At 34.8% G+C, this 26899-nt stretch overlaps 6 protein-coding genes and 2 long non-coding RNA genes across 16 annotated transcripts in view; 5 read left to right on the top strand and 3 right to left on the bottom strand.

Moving 5' to 3' along the window:
- Positions 1 to 252, top strand: part of LOC126762444 (serine-rich adhesin for platelets-like) — a 58470-nt gene extending 58218 nt beyond the window's left edge. For all 8 annotated transcript variants that reach the window (XM_050479234.1, XM_050479223.1, XM_050479215.1 and 5 more), the window contains one exon: positions 88 to 252. In XM_050479234.1, the coding sequence (XP_050335191.1) occupies positions 88 to 97 (10 nt within the window). In that variant the 3' untranslated portion in view covers positions 98 to 252. The remainder of the gene's footprint in view (positions 1 to 87) is intronic.
- LOC126751081 (myb-like protein AA) lies at positions 130 to 1790 on the top strand (the record flags this gene model as incomplete). Its single annotated transcript, XM_050461016.1, has 1 exon — positions 130 to 1790. A coding segment is annotated over one exon (1173 nt), but the record flags the coding sequence as incomplete, so codon positions are not given.
- A 2703-nt stretch (positions 1791 to 4493) lies between these two features.
- Positions 4494 to 8328, top strand: LOC126762561 (uncharacterized). Its single transcript, XM_050479399.1, is given in 5 exon segments — positions 4494 to 4761; positions 6213 to 7067; positions 7142 to 7755; positions 7758 to 7889; positions 7965 to 8328. Coding segments are annotated over 5 exon segments (1914 nt in total). The 5' UTR covers positions 4494 to 4703; the 3' UTR covers positions 8220 to 8328.
- An 842-nt stretch (positions 8329 to 9170) lies between these two features.
- Positions 9171 to 9915, bottom strand: LOC126762544 (enhancer of yellow 2 transcription factor). 2 transcript variants are annotated; one of them, XM_050479387.1, is made up of 3 exons: positions 9815 to 9915; positions 9667 to 9737; positions 9171 to 9599 (listed from the first exon to the last, which is right to left on the bottom strand). In XM_050479387.1, the coding sequence occupies exons 2-3, from the start codon at positions 9720 to 9722 to the stop codon at positions 9374 to 9376; spliced, it is 282 nt and encodes a 93-aa protein (XP_050335344.1). In that variant the 5' UTR covers positions 9723 to 9737; positions 9815 to 9915; the 3' UTR covers positions 9171 to 9373. The 2 variants fall into 2 exon arrangements, with proteins under 2 accessions (XP_050335344.1, XP_050335336.1); XM_050479379.1 differs by having other exon boundaries at positions 9667 to 9890.
- Positions 9916 to 10286: 371 nt separating this feature from the next.
- Positions 10287 to 13343, top strand: LOC126762566 (uncharacterized). The gene is made up of 3 exons (XR_007667480.1): positions 10287 to 12505; positions 12568 to 12823; positions 13246 to 13343. It is a non-coding gene; the product is annotated as an uncharacterized LOC126762566 (long non-coding RNA).
- A 555-nt stretch (positions 13344 to 13898) lies between these two features.
- On the bottom strand, positions 13899 to 16183 carry LOC126762495 (tubulin alpha-1 chain). The gene is made up of 2 exons (XM_050479280.1): positions 16059 to 16183; positions 13899 to 15460 (listed from the first exon to the last, which is right to left on the bottom strand). The coding sequence occupies exons 1-2, from the start codon at positions 16059 to 16061 to the stop codon at positions 14111 to 14113; spliced, it is 1353 nt and encodes a 450-aa protein (XP_050335237.1). The 5' UTR covers positions 16062 to 16183; the 3' UTR covers positions 13899 to 14110.
- Positions 16184 to 17300: 1117 nt separating this feature from the next.
- LOC126762534 (40S ribosomal protein S3) lies at positions 17301 to 18445 on the top strand. The gene is made up of 2 exons (XM_050479354.1): positions 17301 to 17417; positions 17677 to 18445. Exons 1-2 carry the CDS (start codon positions 17388 to 17390, stop codon positions 18379 to 18381), a joined length of 735 nt encoding a protein of 244 aa, XP_050335311.1. The 5' UTR covers positions 17301 to 17387; the 3' UTR covers positions 18382 to 18445.
- A 1015-nt stretch (positions 18446 to 19460) lies between these two features.
- LOC126762575 (uncharacterized) lies at positions 19461 to 21469 on the bottom strand. The gene is made up of 2 exons (XR_007667484.1): positions 20877 to 21469; positions 19461 to 20777 (listed from the first exon to the last, which is right to left on the bottom strand). It is a non-coding gene; the product is annotated as an uncharacterized LOC126762575 (long non-coding RNA).
- Positions 21470 to 26899: the final 5430 nt, after the last annotated feature.

Raw genomic sequence — 26899 nt, 5'->3', positions numbered from 1 at the left:
TCAATGCAAAAATTTATTAACATTTTGTTTTAATTTTACTTTCTTCTCTGCACGCACAAACATGTCATTCTAACGGTGCAACAACAGTCGCAGCTAAGACGCGACGATAACCTAGTAAAGCCCAGCTGAAAATCGACAGCAGCTTTATTGGCCTTTCGCCCTAGCCGTCAGCCACAACGGCACACGACAGACCAGCAGCAGCAGCAGCAACAACAAGCAGGAAAACGAGCGTCAAAAAAAGCAAAAACTCCACAAAAAACAAAGGGAGAAAGGGCAGCATTGCAACAAGCAGCCAGACAACAGCCAAAGTTGCAACAAAAAACGAAATTGCAAAATGCTCACCAAAAAGAAATTCTCCCACGCAAAAAAGCGAAGAAACAAGAAGAAGAAACAGCTGCCGACAGTGATACCATTAAAATTTCCTCCGATGAAGAGCAAACGCCGGCAAAAACAAACAACGCAGGCGATATTTACACGCTGGACTGCAATGTTGCGTCATTTGAACAACGAAACCGCTGTGGCACACCCAGTCGTAGTCCGTGCGATAACAGCAGCTCATCCTCGGCAATTTCCTCTTCACTGCGTTCGTTAGACTACGAAGCCGAAGCCGATGAAGAGGATGCCAATGAATGTGAGGGTGTGGAATTGCAGCGCAAACTGGCTGGTGGCAATGACAATTTGATGCACGTACAGAATTTTCTCAATTATTTCGATGGACAACAACAACAACAGCAGCAGCGACAGCAACGCAGGCAAAAGACACCGGCAATATGTTATGTCACACACTTACAACAGGAAATGTTGCGTCAACAAGAGGGGCATAATGTAGATAATTATATGGCAATGAGTTCGACAGAAGCTAAGCGTCTTAACACGTATGTTGAGCAACGCGCAGTCGATGAGTTGTTGACGCCACAGCAGCAATTGGATTTCATGTCGCCAACAACAAACATGACTGCTACTACCGCATTGACAACAACAACAAGTACCACAACAAGCACTGCAAAAGCAAGCAGCAAGCCAGGTAAATTCACAATTTCAACAAAGTTTTTGCGCAAGCCGCGTCACAAATTGAAATCAGTGAATTTAGCGCCGACAGCGGATGTAAGCGGCGCATTGGCAAAAGCAACGACAACAATTGGCGGTGATAAGCAGTTAGCATTGCATGATCAGCAACAGAGCAATGATAATAACCAATTGTTATTGCAACAAGAACAGCGACAGCAACCACCATGTGCCGACGAACCGAATGTGAAATTCAATTCGAATTTCTCCATTAATTCACTTTTGAATAAAAAATAATGATATTGCGAAGCCAAATTGAATTTCCATTATATGTACTCGTATTCAACTGTAGCCATCAATATTTGTGCATACAAAGTATAATGATAGGAATTGTACTATAGTATTTCAGCTGATGAAAGTTTTAGATTTTTAGTTTTCTTAAATCACGACATTTCATTTAACGCGAAATTGTTTTTTTTTGTTTAAGAATATGTCTACCAAAGCAACACTAAAACGGAAAGGGTTACATTTTTGCATAAATTAAAAGCATTTTAAAGATAAACCATTCTTTCAAATACTCAAATATATATATTTACTATAATATTATTCGCAAAAAGTAAAAATAAAAAAGTTATATGAAAATCACAAGAAAACCCACCAAAACCACCACATGTAAACAATAAACAGTCAGCTGGTTGAAAAAACCAGAAAAAGCCTTCATATCCATAGTCAAAAGCAGTAAATAAACTGTTTCTAAGTGCATACCACAGTTGCCAATTAGCAAACATACATATGTATATTTAAAAGTAACCTTAATAAGTAGAAATCAAATTTGTTATTCTCAATAATAAATACGCGTTTATATTTTATATTAGCTGAACAAAGATTTCCCTTTAAATCTGAGTAAATTCCCTCGATATTGTTTGCTACTATTCATTACCGTGTAAGTATGTATAATCAACGAACAATTGTCCCTAATAGCTGCGTAAGTTGTAATTTTAACCAAAACTATTATAGAAGAACCCCCATTTTTTTATTAAAATAGTATTTTAATTAGTCTCTTTTGTTTTAAAGTCGATGTCCACATAATTTTAGCGAATAAAGGAAATATTTAGTGCTTGTCCGTATACCTATAAGTACTCATAGTAATAAAAGTTTTTATATACATATAACCCAGCTAAATAACATCGTGCGTATGTAACTGTATAATTTATGTTTGAAGAAGCACATTGTATATATAGTATATAATATTAAGCATGACGACTTTAAAAAATTTAAAGAAATAAAATGATTAAAGCAACTGCTAAACACTTCGAAAAAACTCTATTTTCATTGTTGATCAGTAAACTTTGCTAATATATAGAAATCGCTAAATATTACACAAAGAACTCCGGCTCTGCAATTCAAATCGGTTATTGGTTTATACAACATGATGAAGTGCCGTCATAAGCATCAGTCAAAGCGGCAATAGAGCTTAGAAAGCAAAATTGACGTTTTCAAAATTAATACAGATTTTAAAAACATATTTGCAATTTTAGATTTCGTGAGAGCGCATAAACACACGTACATAAATCTGCATGAACCAATGTAGTACTTTGTAAACAACTTAATTGGCAATATGAATTTCAGAAGCAATGGCATACGCTTTAAAAAATCAAATTTCCACAGTCCGAATACTGCAACAGTTGAACGTCTACTTATACGCTACATACCGTTATACCATATATATATGTATATGTACACAATGAACCCCAACGCGACACAATAACTTCTTTACATTGCAATTCATACGCTCGCATCTTACAGCATTTTTCGTATGATCCGATATTGTTGCAATAGCTCATTTCCTTGAGCCTCAACTTTAGCTGACATCGGAGTTGTTAAGTAAGTAGAAGGTAGGTTATGGATTCAAAAAGGCTTTTCGCAGAAAATAGTAAAATAATTATAGACAAAGACTTTGCTGACTAGAAAGTAAGAGTCTGTCATAATGTTTTGTGTGTAATCTAAGATCAATCTCTATCTGCATCGTCTATGAGTGTAGTACTAAAAGGAACAATCTATTTAATAATACGCTAACCAAAATAACCATATTTGCTTAGAAAAAAACATTCCATCGACTGCGTTATTTGCTGTTATCAATGCGCAGAACACCAAAAATCTTCGGCACAACCTTTCTCTCGAAAACTCATAACGCCGATTCATCAGCTGTTATCATCGTCTATGACCTTGCTCCATATAGCAGGACGGGGATGATGAGGGACTTGTAGAGTTTGGTCTTTGTTCGTTGAGAGAGTACTTTACTTTTCAATTGGTTACTCAGTCCAAAGTAGCACCTGTTGGCAAGAGTTATTCTGCGTTGGATTTCGAGGCTGACATTGTTGTTTGTGGTTCCAAGATAGACGAAATTATGCACTACTTCGAAGTTATGACTGTCAACAATGACGTGGGAGCCAAGACGACTGTTTGTTTGATGAGAGGTGATTTCGTCTTGACTTCGTTTCATTGCTTCACTTTTTTACCAAGTCTGGAGAAATCAGAACTAACGGCGCGGTTGTTGAGGCCAAAGATATCAATAACATCGGCGTATACCAGCAGCTGCACACTCTTATAGATGACTGCACCTTCTCCATTCAGCCCTGCAGCTCGAATTATTTTCCCAGGAGTAGAAGTCGCACGATAGGGAGTCGCCTTGTCTGTAACCTCGTTTGGTATCCAACGGCTCGGAGAGCTTCTTCCCGATTCTGGCGGAGCTTTTCGTTTTGCTCAACGTCAGTTTACACAGCCGTATTAGTTTTGCGGGGATTCCTACAGGTTGTGTGCTATAAATACGAATCTAAGTCTGCAGATCAGAAGTATGATGTTTATGGTATATGAATGTAAGTCACGGTAATTAAAAAATGTAAGAAGTATTCAAATTTCGATTCTACTGAAAACTTAATACTCATACATGTGTATATACATACATATGTATGTACATATATCATTCTGCCAAGATAAGTAATAACTAACAAGAGTATGGTAAGATAAATTTATATATGAACATGAGTACATACACATGTACACCCAATATGTGTGTATGTGCATATACATATATGTATATATATGTACATATGTATGTATGTAGCCAGTGATAACTTCAGCGCATATTTGTATAGGCTTATATTAGGACGATCTGATATCGACAACTTGTCTCCAAATTTTTGAAAAAGTTATAACTCAAGTCAACAGGTTTGCTTCTTCTTTTATAGAAAAAAAAAAATTTTATAGAAAAAAATCGTTAAATGTACAGCAAAATATTAAGTTCATTGCGTAACACAAAAAAAAATCAATTTAGCTTTAGAATTTCATGTGCGACCATTGTTTACTGTTGGAAAAGCAGAAACTGTTAACCTCACTTATGTCATTTTAACCAGAAATTCAGAACCTTATTGTGTATACCAGCAGCTATAAAAGCATCATCTTTATGGGCGCGTTGAGTAGTTATTCAAAATACGGTAACGGTATATTTATTTAAAAATAAAACGTCAAAAAGTAACGCCAGTACGATCGCATAAGTGCCGACGGCTTTTGCCGAAAAACTTGTAGATACATAAAAGTGTTAAAAAATATTATTTATTTAGTGTTTATATGTGAAGAACTGGACATTACACAAAGCTAAAAATTACCAAAAAAATTTTAAATATATAAATAAAATAAAAATGAACTCACTGCTAATAATTTCTCTGGCGATATTTGTATTTGGTGTGCTGTGTGAAGGTACTTACTAGGTACATACTTCCTCTAAGAAGTTAAACACATTTAAAGATATACATACATACATATACATTTATATATTCATATGAAAAAAGTATTTTGCAAACAAATTTTTTTGAACTCCGGTAATGATTGTTTATTTTGGAATATTTACGTTAAAATATGGTTGAAGAGACTCCACGAGTGTCTCCTGTCACGACTAAATGATCTCACACTATTACAAACGACATGTATTCTTTCAGTGGTCCAATCGCGTGCATCTAGTTTTTGGAGGAATTTTCAAGCTATTGATTTTTTTAGAACAATATCTGTACATAATAAATAAACATAACCAGTAAACAGGGTTAGTCCGCAAAGTAATAGGACTTTCGGAGCGTGCGCGCACCGGCTGGATTGGGTAGAGGGCGTTCCTAGCTAACGTACGAGCGGCTGGTCAGTTGTCTCCGAGCACCTGGAGAACAGGACAAACTTTTTCGAGTGACGTGTTTCTGTGAGTGGTGCAAGCCGAATATGCAGCGTTCGTTAGAGCAAAGGTTCGCGATCGAAAGGGTCTATCTGGTCCGACAAGACATCGCAGCCGATTGGAAGTTGCACCACCGCAACGCCCCGGCTGACACTGCCTTTCTTGTAAACAGCTATCTAACCGAGGCCGGCATCCCAACGCTTCCGCAGCCGTCCTACAGCCCAGATGTGGCCAGCATTTTGAGACGTCAGAGGAGATCTAAGTAGCATGCACTTTGGATCTCAAGGCTAGTCCGAAGAATGCTTTCCGTGACGCCTTTAATGCTTGGAAATCGCGCTGGCTGCGCTGCATCGTCGCAGAAGGTGCCTATTTTGAAGGTTTTTAAAATTTTTAACGATTGGTTCAATAAATTTTTTTAAATCGACTCAGTCTTATTACTTTCCGCACAAACCCTGTATAATTTCGTAAATGAAGATATTCAAGCGAAAACTTTAAAGCTTTTCTACGAAAGATCATTATTTTACTCACAAAAATATATCCACAATTCGAAGACTTCTTATTATTAGAGAAATCTCCATTAAAAATTAAAGATATTAATCAGAAAAAAGAAAATATAAAGCATTCTATTTATAAACACTGTGCTCTCGATATTGATAAGGTTTTACCAAGATTCAAATGTTCGGTCCGATGTATAAAGTTTCAGATTTCAATGGCTAATTTCAGCTTCAAGGTTCCAGCTTGGGAACTCGACTTAGTTACCCACTCAAAATCACTAATTATTCCAAATCGAAGTTCAGTAAGACATCGAGGTGAGAACTTTATAACTTCGGCAATTTTAAAGCATTTAAAAATCTATATACAAGTAGGTACATAGTATGTAAATGATCGTGGTCCGTATATACATATACATAAGTATTATTTCCTCCGCATAATAGGCTTAGAGGACTTCAAACACAAGTTTAATACTTTTAAAAATCATCTTTTCTTCAAGCATACATTAGCAAATATGAACAGATGCTGGAGCTCTTTCCTCAGCCCACGTACGCAGAAAGCAAAGCTTGGCGCAGTGGTCAATATAAAAATTTCGCCGATCACCCTTGTAAACGCACATGCCGCGCCAATGAGTCGATGACATGCTACTATTACTTCGTCGTGCACTACGACGATACCTTTAATCCGAGTTGTGAGCGTTATCTCGAGCAACGATTTCGCTTTAAGGTTGGTGGGCGTGAGTATATCGACACGTACGCAGTGCAAGATTTCGAAGGCTTCGACGATTGCAAGTATGCGGATGGCGTGAAGACGGAAGTTATGGTTGTTAACGGGCAATTACCCGGCCAAACGATCGAAGTGTGTCAAGGTGACATGATCGTCGTAGATGTTATCAATAGCATGCATGACATCACCACTATACACTGGCATGGCTTGCATCAGCGGCAGACACCGCATATGGATGGTGTGCCATATATTACGCAGTATCCAATTGAACCCGGCCAAGCGTTTCGTTATCGCTTCGAGGTGGATCATGTCGGCACGCATTGGTGGCATAGTCATGTGGGGCATCAACGAGGTTTCGGCATAGCCGGCGCGTTGGTGGTGAGACAACCAAAAGTGGAAGATGTACATGGATCTCTATACGACTTCGACTTCTCGGAGCACACAATTATGCTGCAAGATTGGATGTACGATCAAGAAGGCTCAGTGCCGCAGAGTATACTAATTGATGGTGTTGGACGGAAAATACCACCAGTAAATGGCAGCAAACCGATCAAAACGACACCTACCCTCTACTCAACCTATTCCGTTGTGCGCGGCGGCAGGTATCGCTTCCGTGTAGTCTTTAACGGTAAACGGAAATTAATTATACCATTTTTTATTATTTTATGCCAAAGTCGCTTCGTTTACTATTACTCGTCACAGGTGTAGCCAATTGCCCGATAAGCATAAGCATCGATAATCATGAACTCATCGTCATTGCCAGTGATGGTAATGATATTGAACCCGTAAAGGTGAGCAAGATAACATTGCATGGTGGCGAACGTTTCGATTTTGTTCTGCACGCAAACCAAGCCGTCGAAAACTATTGGATACGCGTTAAGGGCTACAACTTCTGCAAAATTAATAGGTTACATCAGGAGGCAGTATTACACTACGAGGGTGCCAAACGACGTGCGCTACCAAAAGCGAAGGTGTTCTATTTATACGAACCGACCGGCAAGGAACTCAATACCGTCGATAAGCCACCCAACAATGACGAAAATCTAATCACAATTGTCGACTTGAAAGCATTGGAGAAACGCTCGGTACCAGCGGCCGTGCCACAACGCACCTTCTACACCAGCATGACCGTGCGCACCAAAAATCAGTATCTCTTTCAGATGGACGATATCACTTTCACAATGCCATCACGTGTCTCTCTGCTGCAGACACGCAATCTAGGTATTGGTCAATTCCTCTGCAACAAAACCCAGCAAGCTGCAATGGGCTTGAATTGTCGCAGTCGTCATTGCAAATGTGCGAATGTGATCGAGGTGCCGAGGTGCCGGCGTTTAATGATGTCGAATTCGTGATCTCGAGCACCACTGAAACGGCCCATCCCATTCACTTGCATGGCTACACATTTCGTGTGGTTGGCATTGGCGTACTGGGAGCTGATCGCATTCAAAATGTTAGTAAAGCAATAAGTTCTTGATTTCCACCACATTCACATATGTACATACACATGTATTTGTTATTTTTCCAGATAGAAGAGATTGATCGTCGCACACCATTGCCGCGTCGGGAGCGAGGTGCACCACTGAAGGACACTGTGCAAGTGCCAGCCTACGGTTATACAATACTTCGTTTCTATACGGACAGCCCCGGTTATTGGATCCTGCACTGTCACATATCCACGCACTCGGAGATCGGTATGGCCGCGGTATTGCGCGTGGGTGTGCACAAAGAAATGAAAACGTGTCCGGTGAGCAACTGTGGGCTCTGCAATTCCGTGCTCTGAGCAGAAGATGATGAGTGCCTCCAGTATTATTTTTTTATTAAAGCAAAATACATACATATATATTTATATAGAATAATTTAAAATTAAAGAGCATTATTATACGTTTTTACGCTGCCACTCATTATTTTATTGACGTGGTTATATTATAACATGTTTAAAGAGTGGATTTAGACGGGTTCTTCGAGTTCAAATGGTCATCATAATGCGCTGTTCCGATAGAACAGAAGTCGGAGGTCGAGTTCGAATCAAGAAATACAATTCCCGGCATCAGTAACATCATATAAATACCGAAATTTAGCCGGTGCTGTTTTTAATTTCATTAATAGAGCAAAGCCTACATGGAGCCAATTTTTAATTGTTCCAAAGTTTAGGGTTTCACTCGAAGAACCATATAATTAAACTCGTTGATACATATAGATTAGAAGCCTTTCTCTGACTATTAAAACTTCCATCGCATGTTCATACGTAGGTGGCTACAAGACGCCATTCTTCAAATAGCTCGTTTTTTCACTTGATCGGCCGCGTCTGCTGCAATCACGCGCGTGTTGCATAAATGGGAAAATGCGCTCGACTCGGCTTTATGCGTCTACACTGCGGGCAACATTACACCCACATGCCGATTTCAATACAATTCCCACGACAGCCGGTTCTACGCACCGGAATTAACCCGGATTTCATCCGGCCAAGGGCTGTTTCTTCGGCGATCTAATCCCGTTTGGATCGGTAAGTGTTAATCTATTTCAATACAAATATTCTTTATATCATTGTTGGATATAGAGTTGCAATCATATAAAGCTGATGACGGCAGTACAATGTTCTTTGACCCTTTTTAAAAGTATGTGTCCCTATGTCTTCCACCAGTCAAATAATGTATAAGACAGCTCAAAAATGTACACTCTTAAACATATAACACATATAATTATATAAAGCAAAAAATTAAATACTGCTTCATAAATTTTGTACACACAAAGATTTGTTCATTTAAATTACGAAGAGGACTTCACAAAAAACGCGTAGAAATTGTGATATTAAAACATAATCCTTTAACTAAAAATAATACGATGCTCTAACAGTATTATCAGCATTTTTTGTATATATATATGTTTGTATAATTAAAATAGTTAATTCACGGCATCCTCATCTGCAACTTCCATTTACAAATCGATACCTTCTTGTGCAGCTAAAATTGCCTTGATCTTCATAAGTAGTTCTTTTTTCACTGCATCGGGAACAGAGGCACGAGCGCGTGGTGTAACGTCGGCAATTAATTGTTCCACTTTTATGTTGTTGCCTTTCTCCTTGATGATATTACGACACATCAGACGCACCTCATCACGCCAACCACATTCAGCCAAACGATTACAAAGCAAATCTTTTAATCTAATCGGTATAAGCAGAGATTGATAGAAATTTCAAGAATTACATATGTATGAGCGCTTGTACTTACTTGGAACGATCACCACTGAGAATGGTAGCCTGGTCCACAGTCTTTGTTAATGTCATATTAGTTGGTAAATTCTGTAAGAAATTGATGAGTTCCGAAAGTATTGCAAATAATAACTGGTTATATTATCTTCAAAATAATTTGCTTTTACTTTGAATTTAATTCTTGCAAATTGTTTTATGCCGTAGTCCGGGTTTGTTTACAACAGAGAATAATTGACAAGGCGACGAAAATGTGCACAAAACAAAAATATCGATAAGTCTTTTGATAAGGCAAAAAGATGTAGTGGATTCAGGGATTTAGCGAAAAATACTAAATTTTTAGGTATTCGCATATTATGAAATGAATGATGAAAATTTTAGCTTGTTTCACACAGCATTTGTCAAAATAACGTATAATATAAAAATATTTCATCGTCTAAAATAGCAAATGAATGAAATATGAAAAAATAAAATAGAAATTTCAAAACTCCGGTGGCAACTTCTGTGGGTAAGGCAGTTCATTTAATGCTGACTTTTATTGCAATAGCTGTGTTCCCGAACACGAAGCAAATTAACAGATTTTATGAGAAAATTAATGCGAAAAATTCGGGAAATAACTATATTTCTTTTCTCACAATTTTTAATAGAAAATAATTTTACTGTACATATACCTCTCCAAAAGGGATGATATGATTTCTAAGTATCGTTTCGACCATTTAAATATGTCTGGATATACTCAGAAGCAAGGATTCGATTATTTTAAGAAATTGTGTCATTGAATGGTCTCCAAGAAGTTGTGAGTTATTTGAAGTCATTGGTCTTTAACAATAAACCAGACTCTCTTCAAGCTGAAGAAGTCAATATTGAACGTGCTATTAATGACAAATGATTTGTTTTAGTGGAAAATTACTCGAAAATTGGGTTCATCGAATTCCTTAACAATTAGTGTGTTTTTGTTTATCACTATTATTGGAAAACCCTGTATTTGAAATGAAAAAAAAACCGGAAATAACTGATTTATGGATAACTGTTTTCAAATTCGCTCAAAATGAAAGGGTTTTCATTAGAAAATCTTAAATTCTTCTAAAATTTTCCGGTGATATTCCGCGTAGCTTCCATATTACAGTCTTAAACATATACATACATACATATGTATGTATGAATATGAAGATCACCAAATTTAGCTTTAGGTTTAGAACCATAATACCATATTATTTGCAACTTGAGTTTCTGCATTCATTCAAATGAACATATGTTGCTAATTTGCCACCAAAACAGCAGTCATGCATGCAAGCAGTAATACATATTCATATATAAAAATATAAGTACATACATATGTATGTATGTATATTCACACGATATAAATATAACCATAAGACGATCAACATTGAATTTGCAGAAATGAGTAGCTGTATCCGCTCAAACAGCATGTCTCAGAGCCGGCCTCCGCAGTGGCCATACTTGGATAGCTTTTCAGAAACTAGTATTTTATGTATATGTATAATATATTTGTATGACGTTATTTTTGTGTGTTTTGGTGTCTTTGACTTTAAATGGTAGAGAATTTTTTCTTGCATCACTGGCTAGTTGTTGCGGTTTTGTAGCTCTCACCCAATATTTTCCAACATTTTTAGCCGCTCCTAAGTGTGTATATAAATATATATACATGTGTAACTACACATGTATGTGTGTATATGGATGTTTTTCACAAACATTTAGGTTGATCTATTTTCGCTGACGTCGCCATCTTAATAAATCTATTTTGAAAGATGGAGATGTAAACTATATTTTAGGCTCTTCCAAAATGGAAATGCTTTGAGAGTACGCTATGCAGCCAACTAACTGCACATGTGCGTATGTATATGTATGTATTTAATTGTATGTACATATGTATGTATGCATCTACCTTTCACGACTTCTACTCGTTGAAGTAGAAACAAACCAAAAATTTAATAAGATAATGAACGAAAGTGGCAGATGTTCGCCTTTAACGAAATTTCTTAATTATTAAATGATTTTTTTGCTGAAATACCGTTAAAAAATAAAATAGCTGTTTACAAATTTTCGAAAGAGCTCAGTTAAGGAGGTAAATTTAGTAATAATGATATGATATTAGTATTAATATGATACTATGCGTACATACATATGTACATATGTATGTATACTCGTATGTGTATGTAGACATTCACGTCTTTCTATTAAATGGCGTACACTTTCATTCTACAAAAATTATCAACTCTATTACTTGATAAAACCGTGGAAAACACAACAAATATTTCGATAAAAATATATTTAGACATACATATGTACATACAAATGCATATTTGCAGCGGTTACGATTTGTTAAAATTTATTTTCGAATAAAACAAAAATCTGGTATTAGTTCCATATGTTCAGTTCCCTACTACCGGAATAATCACTTTCAATATCCGGCTTTCATTGTTTTCATTCTATCCTCAGGCGGAAATATCCGCTGCCTGGCATGAGTTATCAGTATCATTATTTAGACATATTGAGGAGCGAAATGGAACCATTTGCTTTCAATTTCATGTCCCTTGGCTGGACTTTTATGCAGGATAATGACCCAAAGCACACAGCGAAGGTCATAAAGGATTGGCTTAAGAGAAAAAACAAATGTTTTGGATTGGCCAACGCAAAGCCCTGACCTTAATCCAATAGAAAACTTATAGAACGATGTTAAACTTAAAACTCCTGCTAAAAATTTCAGAAATTTTGAGAATTTATGGGAAGGTATTGGTAAACCATCTCAAAGGGGAGATGAAAGAAGCTTGTAGAAAGCATAGTACTGAGATGTAATGCTGCGATTGGAAATCGGGGATATAGGACCTAGTATAAAAAACGTAAGTATTTTATGACACCAAATATTTGATTAATTTTTATTAATTTCACATGATTTTTGCAGGTTTTGTAAATTGTGCAACTTGAATATTCAATACTAATTATTTGTGAATTACTATTGTATGTACATAAGTGCACACCTTAAAAGCTCGCTCAACACATTTACAATGAATGCGGAAAAAGTATTGATTTTTTAGAGGGCAAACACTGCGTTGGAACGTTTGAAGAAGAAAGGATAATGCGGCAAACAGAGAATCCTATGAGTCATGCCTATATGTATGTAAATATAACGGCCGGCTACCTAGCGACAGCTATGTAGGGTATATATGTATGAAAACTTATATGTACATGAAATCAACAAATACTTATGTACATATGTACATATATTCTTACAAATATATTCTACAAAGCGAATAAGGGTGTATTTCATAGATACGTGCCCACGTGTGTTTGTTGTACAAATCGTTACCTACTTTAATAACCTCGCCCGGCGTATGACAAAAAAGTGGAAATATGTAGTACCTACATACATACATATACATGTACTTATATACTATATACCTTTGCAGCTGGCGATAAATTAGTATTTTCACCCAATTATATGTACATATGTATGTACTTATGTAATTGCGAAAGTCCACACTATTTTTTTGTACACATTTACAAACATTTATAGGAATATAAAATAATAACTTTTAAGCTCAACAAAATAATGACTTATTTGGAAATCTACATTTCTCAGCTCAGCCAACGCTTTGATGATGATGATGTCATGTGCGCATAAATACTTCACTTCACGTTGGTGTTGTTATAAACATGCGATGTAGTCACCAATGACGACGTTGGCAGCGCTGTTTTCAATTTAACGAAAATAAAAACAATCCAACATACTTAGCTGCATACCTGTTATATGAATTACTATTATGTATATGCACAATCTCCAAAGGCCTTTTGATCGCCTTCAAAGGAAATGTTAAAACTCTTTGGGAGAAGCACTGCAATCGAAATTCCCTACTAAATGAACGGCTATAGCAAACAGACGCAGCAGGGGAACTAATTACAGAGACTTATTTTTAAACCATAATGAGATCACTGATAATTACATTATGAAGTTGCAATGCAATGGGCTTGAGCATGAATGTAATAGCAAAGCAAAGCAAAACGTTAATGACTACCTAGAAAGCAGCTAAATGTGCCGGCGTAGAAAGCGTGAAATGCATCGAGACCTACAAAGCACAACGCTAAAAATATCTAGCAGTTCGAGTGCAATGAACTTAGGCGCTATGAAAAAGTAGAAATCTGGAATATGTGCATCTCGTCTTTCAAATCTTCTAATAGACAACTAATTATAAAATTAACTTCTATTTTCCCCACCCATGTGAATTGAAATACATATTTTTGAACTTCAAATGCAATTTTCATTTAATTTACTCTTCTTTTTAGTATTCTTGTGCATGTTTCTTTTTCAATGTTCAATTTTTTTTTTGTATAATCGTCAAAAATTATTCGTTTTACTCCTTGATTCGAACATCAGTTTTGTTCAACTTAAACAAAATAAATTTTCAGCAATGGGTATGCTTCTTTCAATACGCTCTTCATTCCGTTGTTTAATATTCTTCAGCACCTTCACCTTCACCGTCACCAGAGTCCATACCGACTTCTTCGTAATCCTTCTCGAGGGCAGCCAAATCCTCACGAGCTTCGGAGAATTCACCTTCCTCCATACCCTCACCGACATACCAGTGCACGAAAGCACGCTTGGCATACATCAAATCGAATTTGTGATCCAAACGAGCCCAGGCCTCGGCAATGGCTGTGGTGTTGGACAACATGCAGACAGCGCGCTGCACCTTAGCCAAATCGCCACCAGGCACCACAGTAGGTGGCTGGTAGTTAATACCGACCTTGAAACCAGTGGGACACCAATCCACGAATTGGATGGTGCGCTTGGTCTTGATGGTAGCAATGGCGGCATTGACATCCTTGGGCACAACATCACCACGGTACAACATACAACAGGCCATGTATTTGCCGTGACGTGGGTCACATTTCACCATCTGGTTGGCTGGTTCAAAGCAAGCGTTGGTGATCTCAGCAACAGACAATTGCTCGTGGTAGGCCTTCTCAGCAGAGATTACAGGAGCATAGGTAACCAGAGGGAAGTGAATACGTGGGTAGGGCACCAAGTTAGTCTGGAATTCAGTCAAATCCACATTGAGGGCACCATCGAAACGCAACGAAGCGGTGATAGATGACACAATTTGGCCAATCAAACGATTCAAGTTAGTGTAGGTAGGACGTTCAATATCCAAGTTACGACGGCAAATATCGTAGATAGCTTCGTTATCAACCATGAATGCGCAGTCCGAATGCTCCAGTGTTGTGTGGGTGGTCAAAATCGAGTTATATGGTTCGACTACAGCAGTCGACACTTGAGGTGCTGGGTAGATAGCGAATTCCAATTTCGATTTCTTTCCATAATCGACGGAGAGACGTTCCATCAAAAGGGAAGTGAAACCGGAACCGGTACCACCACCGAAGGAATGGAAGATGAGGAAACCTTGCAGACCAGTACATTGATCGGCCAATTTGCGGATGCGATCCAAAACCAAATCGACGATTTCCTTACCAATGGTGTAGTGACCACGGGCATAGTTGTTGGCAGCGTCTTCCTTACCAGTGATCAACTGTTCAGGGTGGAACAATTGACGGTAGGTACCAGTACGGACTTCATCAACTACAGTGGGTTCCAAATCAACGAACACGGCGCGAGGAACATGTTTGCCGGCTCCAGTTTCGCTGAAGAAGGTATTGAATGAATCATCACCACCGCCGACAGTCTTATCAGAAGGCATCTGGCCATCAGGCTGGATACCGTGCTCCAAGCAGTACAATTCCCAGCAGGCGTTACCAATCTGGACACCAGCTTGACCGACATGGATGGAAATACATTCACGCTGTTGAAATATAAAGAGAAAGGAAATATTTATTAGTTATCGTAATTGGACCAAATGGTTTAGCAATAGGCAGTGGAGAAAGCATACTTGAGTATAGGTGAAAATTATTTTTTAAATTAAATAATATTTTACTACTTTACGATAAAGTAACAAGACTCAGATTCTAAAACTAATTATATTCTCTATGAATTGGTGCTATTTGCTTCCGGAAATAAAAAGTTCGGCTGTACATATTTTCTTCAAGTCGAAATGACGTAGCTCAACGGCGCCACAGTCCGCGTCGACGTTTACTGCATTGGGTGCGGTCACCGGCTCACAGTATATAGATGTTACAGATTTCTCCGATGAAGAAAATCTAGTTTTAATTTTCGTTTCAAGTTTTTCCTTCATACTTTTTAATAGTTTGCAAACCAACATTTTTCGAAAAATATATTTACTTTTCTAGATTTTTGCTAACGTCATCAAATCACGTTTTCTCTCTTGCCGTAATCACTACACTTTTCTTTGATTTTCACCAATACTCCACATCCTTTTCTGTCAATTCGCCACGAACTTATACAATTTTAATTAAATCTTTTCAGATTATTATTTAACTTACCATTTTGAGTTTTTAGTTTTTAATAATACACACAAGAAATCACAAAGAGATTGGACAATCTAAGTTATCGACGTTCGGAGTAGCCGGTTATGAAGCTTACCAAACTGATATCGAATGAGTCAAAAATTTTCCTGCAACTTCTATTTATACGCTCAACAAAACGATGACGACGCCTACTATGCGTCGTTTTTCTCGGCCGACATTTTCGTTCAGTGCCATTATTTCGTTAGGTTTATTCGTAGAGGTTGGTATTGAAGCTGTGTTTATTACTATTTTGGTTGTGTTTCATGCATTTATTGATTTTTACCCAAGATACTTTCGGTAAATAAATTCCAGATGGTTTAACTTATGTAGTAATTAAGTTTAATGAAAACTTAAAACAATTTAAATACACTGATTATGTAAAGTTCAGGGATAAAATTCTAATCGTCATGAATCTGTTTACGCCTACGTACAGATAGAATGGCCTACGTGGGTGTAACTCAATCTGCATCTTAAAGGCGGAGTTTTCACGAAGCAAAGAGGGGCTTAACGTTATATAATAAAAGTTTTGAAGTTGTCGTTTAAAATATACGCATATATAAGGAATCGAAACCAAAATTAGAATCAAGTGTTTATTTAAAGTTAGCAGTTGTTTTTGACAAAACTTTTAAGGGATTATCTGTCAAATATATGTGTATCATACATCAAGCAAAACTTTAACTCAATTTTGAAAATTTCCACTTATTATAAATTTTTAACCGTTATTCGAAATTCTGAATAATTGTTGCTACACAAAAGTAAATAGTGTATAAAAATATAATAACTAAACTTGTCTAATGTGCTCACTTTTTCCCTCAAGGGTTAATCACCGGAAACAAACTTTCTTTACCATATGAATATATATTTTGGTATATTGAGTGTATTAAAAACACATTTTTAATCAAAACAACTCTAAATTTCTATTTTATAATCAATATTAAAAGATTTTCTATACAAATGAAAAATGTGTTCCTCAATTTATCTCTCAAAAGGTTTTGCATAAAGCATGTTTAGGCATTTAAAAATATAAAAAAATAAAACAACTAAAAATGTAAATAAGAAAGCAAATAATCACTATTTTTCTTAGAAGCTTTTTATAATTTTGATATGTTTAAATTCATTACTTCAAATTTTTATTTTAAGAAAATTCTTTTTTCATGCAATACATCCCTGTTGTACGAAATTTATCGATACCTTTTACGTTTACTCGACGATAATGCAGTTCTATTTGACTGCAATGTGGCTGGTAAAGCGGTGCGTCTTTCTTTCTGTTTGACCACGTTCCGTGCGAGACGTTTTTAATACAAAATGAGCCTTAATATCTCGAAAAAACGCAAGGTAACCAAAAGAAAATGATTTTATAGATATTATTACGTTGAACTTTTGTTCATGCTATTCAGTGTTGGGGAAAGTAACGTTAAAAATTATAATTGGTGTTAATATAAAAAAATGTCATGAAAACTAACCTCAAAATGCAAACATCAACTGGGTGGCTCCTATTGTAAGCGAGCGCTTTAAGTAGATATTTAATTATTTTCATATAAATGATGAATTACAGTGGTTTATTAAATATTAATTTTGTTGTTTACTTTTACAGTTCGTTGCCGATGGCATGTTCAAGGCTGAATTGAACGAGTTCTTAACTCGTGAACTCGCCGAGGATGGTTACTCTGGAGTTGAGGTGCGCGTTACCCCCGCCCGCACTGAAATCATCATCATGGCCACCAAAACACAACAAGTGTTGGGTGAGAAGGGTCGTCGCATTCGTGAGCTGACCGCTATGGTACAAAAGCGTTTCAATTTCGAGCCTGGTCGTATCGAATTGTACGCCGAGAAAGTGGCCACTCGTGGTCTGTGCGCTATTGCACAGGCTGAGTCTTTGCGTTATAAGTTGACCGGAGGTTTGGCGGTGCGTCGTGCCTGTTACGGTGTATTGCGTTTCATTATGGAATCCGGTGCCAAGGGCTGTGAAGTCGTTGTATCCGGCAAATTGCGCGGTCAACGTGCCAAGTCAATGAAATTCGTTGACGGTCTGATGATCCACTCTGGTGATCCATGCAACGATTACGTTGAAACAGCTACCCGTCACGTCTTGTTGCGTCAAGGTGTTTTGGGTATTAAGGTGAAAATTATGTTGCCCTACGATCCCAAGAACAAGATCGGCCCCAAGAAGCCACTGCCCGACAATGTGTCGGTTGTGGAGCCAAAAGAGGAGAAGATTTACGAAACCCCTGAGACAGAATACAAAATTCCACCACCCAAGCCATTGGAGGAATTGGTGGAAGTACCAAAAGTTTTGTAAATTTTTAATTTAAAAAATATGCTTTTATATAGAAAGTAAATGTGAAAAAAATAAATGAAAAAAATCAACACTGCCATTTTCAGTTGGGGGGAAATAGATCGGTTAGGAAATAAGTGCTTGTAAATTAAATTGAAATTTTGTTAATGTAATATACTGTTTTTCAAACAGGAAATGCTCAGAAACAATTTATTGACATAAAATATGTTTGTACGTGTGCATATAATTGTGTCTAGCGAGAATTTAGCAAGTAAGAAATTAATATTAGAAGGCAGTTTTGAATCGGACCATTCCTAAATACGAAGCAAACATTAGCATTTTTCACCACAACAGAAACAATAACATAATTTCAGATTACCATTTTTTTATCTGTTAATTAATTTCATTTTATTAATGCTTTTTGATGGAACTTGTTTGAACATGCAGAACACATTAAATAGTTTTTCATGGAACGCTTAATAATATTATATATATGTATGTATGTATAATACTTTGTAATCATCAATAAATTGTTTAATATTACACATTTAAACTATTTCGCATACATATGCATGTGTATTTGTATATTATGCAGGTGTTATATAAGTATGTAAATACATTAGGTGTATAAAACTGTATTTGCAGCGTGGGAGCAATGCGCTCAGTTTGGTGTTATTAAGTTAATCTATACTTTGGTTTGTCGGGGAGATATATGTATGTACTGTTATATATACATATATGCATATGTATATTTTATAAGCTATATGCAATTGTGTGTTTGAATTGTAAAAAGGACTGTGTGGCCCGTTAGTACATATTTATTGTTATTAGCGTGCATGTGTGTTCATGTTTATGCATGTAATCAATTTGTGTGTTCTTTGTTTTTTTTTATGCGCTTATGCTTTTCTATGTATATATATGTATGTACATAGTATGTATGTATGTATGAATCCGTTTGTGTCTATGTAAGCATACAGGTAGTTAAATACATAAATATATACATATGTATATGTATAAGTATGTATATTATATATAATTAAATGCAAAGTAGTTCATTGCCGCTGCATACATAGTTTAGTCTTTAACAATTCATAGCTGTTTAAATTAATCATTTATATTTCTTTTGTTGTTTTTTCTTCACTTATGCAATAACCGAAAGTCTTACGTGTTTGTATGTATGTTTATGCCTGTATTTAACATTTGTTTGATAATTATTTTGCTATTAATATTATTTAAGATTGTACAAAATATTGAATTCTAAATCTTAGAGAATTTAGAGGTACCACAATGAATGCCATTTAACACTTATCAACGATAAAAGCCGAAATCAGTAGAGCTAAAGCGTAAGTAGAGCAACATTAGGGTGTGCGTTATTGCTCAAGTTGATTTTTTGCTTGCAAAAGAACGCTGAAGTTTCAGGCTTTGCGCTAAAAACAGCTTGTAATGCAAACAAACGCGTCTAAATCTTAATTTTCCATTACTCATACATATTTATATGGGATTTTTGATAATTTGCAATAAATTTATTTTATCTCCAAAACAAATAAATCCACAATTTTGAAAAAATGATATTCTAATAAAAAATACCGCTCTACAAAAAAGTTCTAAATAAAATTTTCCATAAAAACACTCCCTTATAAGTTATAGGCACTGTAAGTTATGCATTGAAATGTACTGTATACATATGGTACACCATGGCGTATGAGCAACGCAGAATGTGCGAGCTGAAATCACTTGTATGAATGCTCAGATCATTTGCTTTGTAATATGCACTCCATATAACTTGTGAATTAACGTTTTTACGAAAAACAAGTAAGGAAAGGCTAAGTTCGGGTGCAACCGAATTTTTTTTTTTTTTGCAGGCATCAATGATAATGAAATACTTTAACGTGTAAAATGTCAACCAGAGCATCGGAATGCCAGTAATTACAAATATTAAGACTTTTTTGTGTTGCGGAAATTTTTTTTAGAATATAACTTTTCTAAATTTCTAGTATTATTTGTGTTTTAGATGAAAAAGTTATAGCCAAATATCCCAATTTATATAGCACTCACGAGAAAAAAATGATTCAGACACGGCTTAAATTGAAAATAAAGAGCTTGTCTGAGTTGAAACCGTTTTTTAGTGCAAAAACTGCAACTTTAGTGGATTTTTACAAAAAAGAATCAATTTGGGAAATCATAACATACCACAACATATGTATACCCTACATAAATATTCATATAGTATGTACATTTGTAAATAAGAGTTTTACGACAGTCACATAATTTAATACATTCAATTTCACATTTTTATACTATCTTTTTTTACTTATTTAAACATTAACAAGCGATTAACAATTTTGAAATTATATCACTGATAACCAAGCTGCTGCAACGCCTTCGAAAGCTATTGCAGCGCAGTTGTTTTGATTTAGATTCTCGCATTTATGATAAGTAGACCAGGGTAGATATTTTTCGAAAAGAAAAAAATCATAGTAGCATGAAGCCTATCGCAAGCGAAAGATAAAATAACAGACATGCGGTGTATATGTTTCTTAAGAAATAATATAAATTTTCTCAATATTTTGCCACTACAGATGTATGTACACATATCCATAATGTACACCCACGCACGGGTGTATATATGTATGCACATAAAATCTTAGTTTAAATAAGATTAAAAAAGTTGTTATCAATTCTTTTTTTGCTATAAAAAAATTGTTAACTTGGAGATACGTGTGATTTTCGTTTGCATTTCGCATTTGCACTACCTTATTTAACATAATCGACACGTTTACGTCTACACATATGCATTTTCAGTTTTGCTTTATTTTTTATTTTTTTTTTTTTTTTATTTGCTGACTCTATAAAGTATAAATTAAATATAAAAACAAAAAAAATCATTTATGTAATTTTCTTAAAATATTTTGTTTATTTGTTGAAATTAAAAAAAAAAACGTTAAACCGTTTGGGTGTCGCCACAGTTCAATTAAGGAGTTATATATACATAGTTAAAATTTTCAAAAAATCGATTTTTTAAATTTTATTTTCTTAATGTACATTACATCGTCACCTGAAATGCAAAATAACGTAACAACATTTTCGGAAATTTACAGTGGCGTGAATGAAACACGAAAAAAATGGAACATTGAAAATGTTGAACATATGTATGTAATATTATGTATGTAATTTGAAGTAGTGAAGCGTAATCAATAAGACACTCAATTTCGAATTTTTCGATGATACGTTATTTTGCATTTCAGGTGACGATATGTATATTTAGAAATACACACAGAAAATTTCATATCGTTCCGGTGAATATTTTCGAAGCTACACGCAAATTTGAAAATTCGTTTCAGAGTGCTTGAAAGTACAAAGGCCAAACTTTAAAAGCGTTTTTCTCAAAATAGTGTTTTCAACGCCGGTGACCAACATTACTCGCAAACGACTAAACCGATTAGTCACAAATTTTGACACGAGCTTCTCAATATATATATTTTTTAGTAATAAAATGAAAATTTTTTCTCACCGATACATATTTTTTGTTTTTATGAACAATTTAAGGCCGAAATTTTGGTAAAAAAATCCATTTTATTTTTGAGAAATCGCTATTTTGTCAAAAAAATTTATTTTGCTTATTCCTTCGATTAATTAATAGATTTAACATTATTTTAATGAAATCTGAAATTAATATATTTAACATTACTTTAATGAAATCTGTTTGGTTTTTTAATTCCAGAGGATTCAGTTTAGAGATATAGTGCTCACCGCAAAACGTTTTTTTTGAGAGAAGCTCCCGGAGATCAGCTGTAGTTCCTTTCCAAATAAATATTTTTACCAATACTAAGTCTTAAAATACAGTTAAAAGATATCATAATATGTGTACAAATTTTTGTATCAATAAATTTAAAAGTTTTAACAGAAAAAAATCCTGGAAAAATCGCTTTTTTCGGCCTTCTAACTGTATATAACCCCTTAAAGTAGTTTCTAAACTTTTAAACTAATTTTTTTAAATGATAAACAATTGAAATTTATGTCAAAACCTTTTTTTCTTTAAGCAAGACCGGCTTCGTTTCGACCAAGGCTATGCTATCATAATATAACTATATATGCATGTTTTGTGTTAAGGGGTTATTCTAGTCTAGAAATAAAAAAAAAAAAACAATTTCTTGTTGTTTTATATTTTCAAATTTTTACTATTAAAGAATGTGTGTACAAGAGGACTTTATAAAAATTCAAATTATTTTCGGAGATAAAGGTACTTTGCTGACCCGGCATCCAAACTGGTACGACCGGAACTGAAACTTTAAAGGCGTCTTTCTCGAAATCAACTGTCTTTTTCAAAACGATGACCACGTTTTCTCAGATTCTATTTTCTACCAGACCGATGTACTTAAAATTTTACAGTCTTCTTAAAATACTTGTCCATGTCTGGAACTACCCATATCCTCAAATTTAAATTTTTACTATTTTTTAAAAATTTGAAATAGTCAAAAAAGTGGTACAAAAATTGTGTTTTTTTTCAGGCAGTCGCCATTTTCTATAAAAAAAATCAAAATTTTTCGTAGAACCCGACATAGCTTCGTTATTCTAGATTAACAACTTTATTTTGGTTTCAGATTTATAGGATGGCTTAAAACGTGCGTATCATTTTCTGTTCATGAAGCTAATTTTTGAAGTTTTTGACTTATTTCTTAATTTTTTTCTGCATTCTTGTAATTGTTTTTATACCCTGAACAGGGTATATTAAGTTTGTCACGAAGTTTGTAACACCCAGAAGGAAGGGTCGGAGACCATATAAAGGATATATATAAATGATCAGTATGTTGAGCTGAGTCGATTTAGCTATGTCTGCCTGTCCGTCTGTCTGCATATATACGAACTAGCCCCTCAGTTTTTAAGATATCGTTTTGAAATTTTGCAAACGTCATTTCCTCTTCAAGAAGCTGCTCATTTGTCGGAACTGCCGATATCGGACCACTATAACATATAGCTGCCATACAAACTGAATGATCGGAATCAAGTTCTTGTATGGAAAACTTTCACATTTGACAAGATATATTCACGAAATTTGGTATAGATTATTTCCTAAGGCAACAATGTAATCTCCGAAGAAATTGTTCAGATCGGTTAATTATAGCATATAGCTACCATACAAACTGAATGAAGGCCTTGTATGGCCTTGTATGGAAAAATTTCACATTTGACGTGGTATCTTCAAGAAATTTGGCATGGATTACTGCTTAAGGTAATAACATAATCCCCGAAAAAATTCTTCAGATCGGATTACTATAGCATATAGCTTCCATACAAACTGAACACATAGTTACTAACAGAAATGCACCTGTGAAGTTAACGTCTTTTCTTGTTTTTTTTTTTGTATTTAAAAAGATTGTAAATATATTGAAATTTACCAAAAAAAATCTTATAATGTAAATAAATAACTAATAAAAAAAATAGTGAGGGAAAATATTATTTGCCTTTTTACGGCACTTTAAAAATTACGTGAAATTTAGGCCTCTAGACTAGAATACCCCCTTAAATGACCTGTATTTTATTATCAAGTTGTGAATATTTCTTGTTCTGCATTTATTGATCAGCCTATTCGATATTCAGATTTTGATAAAATTGTATGCAAAAGTCTTCCAAGCTTTCAAGATAGCTATAAACCAAAACTTTTGACTGTTTATGTAATTATTTATTTTTGAATCGAAAAAGTTGCTTCAGAGTATATTTTGAAAAATTTCTTTCGCGGAATTTATATATATTTTATAATTATAACGTATTTTACTTATCACTTTTCATAAGTTTACAGGTGAAGGAAACACGTTATAATAGAAACCACTCATATTCAATTTTGATTGATTTCTGGCTAGAAAGAAAAAATTTCCGCAAAAAAAAAAAATAATAAGACATTCTACCCAAGTGAGCAGATCCTTTGTTTTCGACTGAATTTTTAATTATTTGATAAACAGAAACATACATACGAACTGTTAAATAGGTATATAATGCTGTTGTTTGTGCAAAAAAGCTTTAAGATCCTTCTAAAGTGACATAAAGCGTTTCCAAATAGTCTGAGAAATTCTGAAGGGAAGAGTGATTTTGATCGGTTGCAAAACTGAGTTCACCCTGTTTCGGTAGACTCGATAGAGCGAACGATTGAAGGGAAATATTGAAATAATATATTTATGTTTTGAACTGAAAAGCAAGATTTTTTTGACGAAGAACAGAATTTGCGCCGGTTTTAAATTTATTTCTCTGCCTTATAGCTAGAAATTTTTGGAATTGTGTCAACCATGAGAAAAATTGTTTGGCATTCCACTTTATCAGAGGATATATTGTTTTCTTTCCTGCATAATATAAAAATTATAAGTCAATTTGGGCTATAAAAATATATCAAAAATTTGAATGAAATTATTTTGTTTATTTTTATTAATCAGAATTTTCAGAGTAGATTATATCAGATTAAGAGGTCGATAATAACAGCAATTGCACTTGGACAGCTGAGAACGCTGGTCCCTTGTGGTATCATAAGACCTTTAGACTAGAAAATTCTTAAAAAAAAAATAATTTAGAAAAAAACTGAAATAAAAAAAAAAACAATTGAAAAAATATAGTAAAAATCCTCAGTCGTGATGGCCATCAAAGCCTTCTTCGATTCAGCTTTTATATCCTCAATTGAGTCAAAACGGCGCCCTCGGAGTGGGCATGTGAATTTGCTGAATAGCCATAAGTTAAATCAGGGGATTGCGGTGGGTGCGGCACGATATTAGTTGAAAATGTGGCGAAATGATTACGAATAACCAATGCAGTATGAGATGGTGCATTATCGCACTTCTTTGTTCAATAAATTCAGACATAGTAAAAATCGAAAAATTCACTTTTAGAGCCTCACAAAGCGACGCGTATCTCAAATACTAACGAATATTTTGTCGTGAAATTTAGCGTGACATGTATGCTACCAACAATACTACCAACTTACAGAAAAAAAATTTACCGTTTCGAAAAACATGCGAAGTATAAATTAAAAATAGTAATGATTAATAAAAATTTTTAGGAAAATTGTGGTTTATTTTGAAAAAATTTTCATTATCATAGAATATGTATATGTATTAATCAGGTTAACCGGTATGAAGTGAGTTTTTTTTGTGAAAATTAAATACTAATTTTGAATGGGTACGTACCCAAAAAAATTATTCAAGCTAATGATCATCGCTTTTTAAACATTTTGACCTAATTTCTGGCAATTTGTGGTACTCGACGCGTCATTCACAAAGGTTGTCGTAATTGTGAAGTTAGAGCAGAGAGTACAGATGCAAGAACGCTGCCTTGAGCTGCATCAGAGCATATGTGTCCCAGATCCGATTATGTATGTATGACTTTAGCAGTGTAAGGGTCGATTTTCAAGGAGTCAAAAAAGCGGCAAATCGCGTTCGCGGTTTCGACCTAGCAATTTTAAAGGCATACGCGATTTTATAAAAAAAAAATCGACCCGCTCTAACGTACATACATATTTAAATGTGTGCATAAAATTATTTAAGGGGTCATATGCACTTGTGAATTTCAGAAACTCGATTTTCATAGATACATATCGAATATAGGTATATATATTAGAGAATATTTTCATAAAATTTGTAGTTGATCCTTCTAATAGCTTTGAAGTATGAGCGTATTTGTAAGAATTTGAATTTTTCAACAAGCTAAGCGACTCTCAAAATTTAAACGCGAAAACGGAAGACTTCTCCGACATGGCTGAACCGATCGACTTAAAATTTTTATACGACTTTCTTAGATAGCACATATTTGTCAGGTAATGATCAAGGGAAAAAGATTTTTGATAATAATTTGATATTCAATGAAATGTAATTTTTTTCATAAAAACCTACTTTTTTGGAACGCTGCAATCCAAATTTTGTGTACTCCTCGATCATTAATTGTATTCTTCCGTAATAATAACAAGCTTTTCGGTTTTTGGATGCATAAAAATCGTGCTCACCGCCAACCAACTTTTTTCGGAGATCTTCCTGGAGAACGGCTATGACATCAAGGGAATTAAAACTTTTTCAAAATGAATGTTAAATACTGCAAATGTACATTTTATTAATAATATTAAAAAAAAAATGCTACTTCAAAAAAAATCTCAAAAAACGTTTTTTCTGACTTGAAAATAGATATAGCCCCTCAAAGCGCATATTTTAAGCTTTCTCAGCACAAGCATGTAACATTTTATTACTGCTTTTTTTTTTGTTTTTAGTGAATTAATTTTACTTCCTCGTGTCTTAAACTGCTATATTAAACTGTTATGTGTATTTCAGACTCGGCGTTTTGGCTGCTGTGAATTTCCGAAGAAAAATAATTATTTTGTACGTAAATATTTTTGGTGCGAAAATTTAAATGCTCGATTATTAGATAGAGGAACGTACACGGTTTGCTGGTTAATATTTAAGCTCAGATTGCAAAAATGAGCGAAAGCTCTAACAAAAGCTCCGTTGTATAGAAAAAAGTATTGAGTTAATTAAATTTTTTATTACGAACTGCAGCAAATCAATCATTTCCTATA

Source organism: Bactrocera neohumeralis, chromosome 2, assembly GCF_024586455.1.
Source record: "Bactrocera neohumeralis isolate Rockhampton chromosome 2, APGP_CSIRO_Bneo_wtdbg2-racon-allhic-juicebox.fasta_v2, whole genome shotgun sequence".
Taxonomy (NCBI): Eukaryota; Metazoa; Arthropoda; class Insecta; order Diptera; family Tephritidae; genus Bactrocera; species Bactrocera neohumeralis.
Note: the sequence above shows the minus strand (reverse complement) of the source record. Positions and strands in the feature narration are given on the sequence as shown.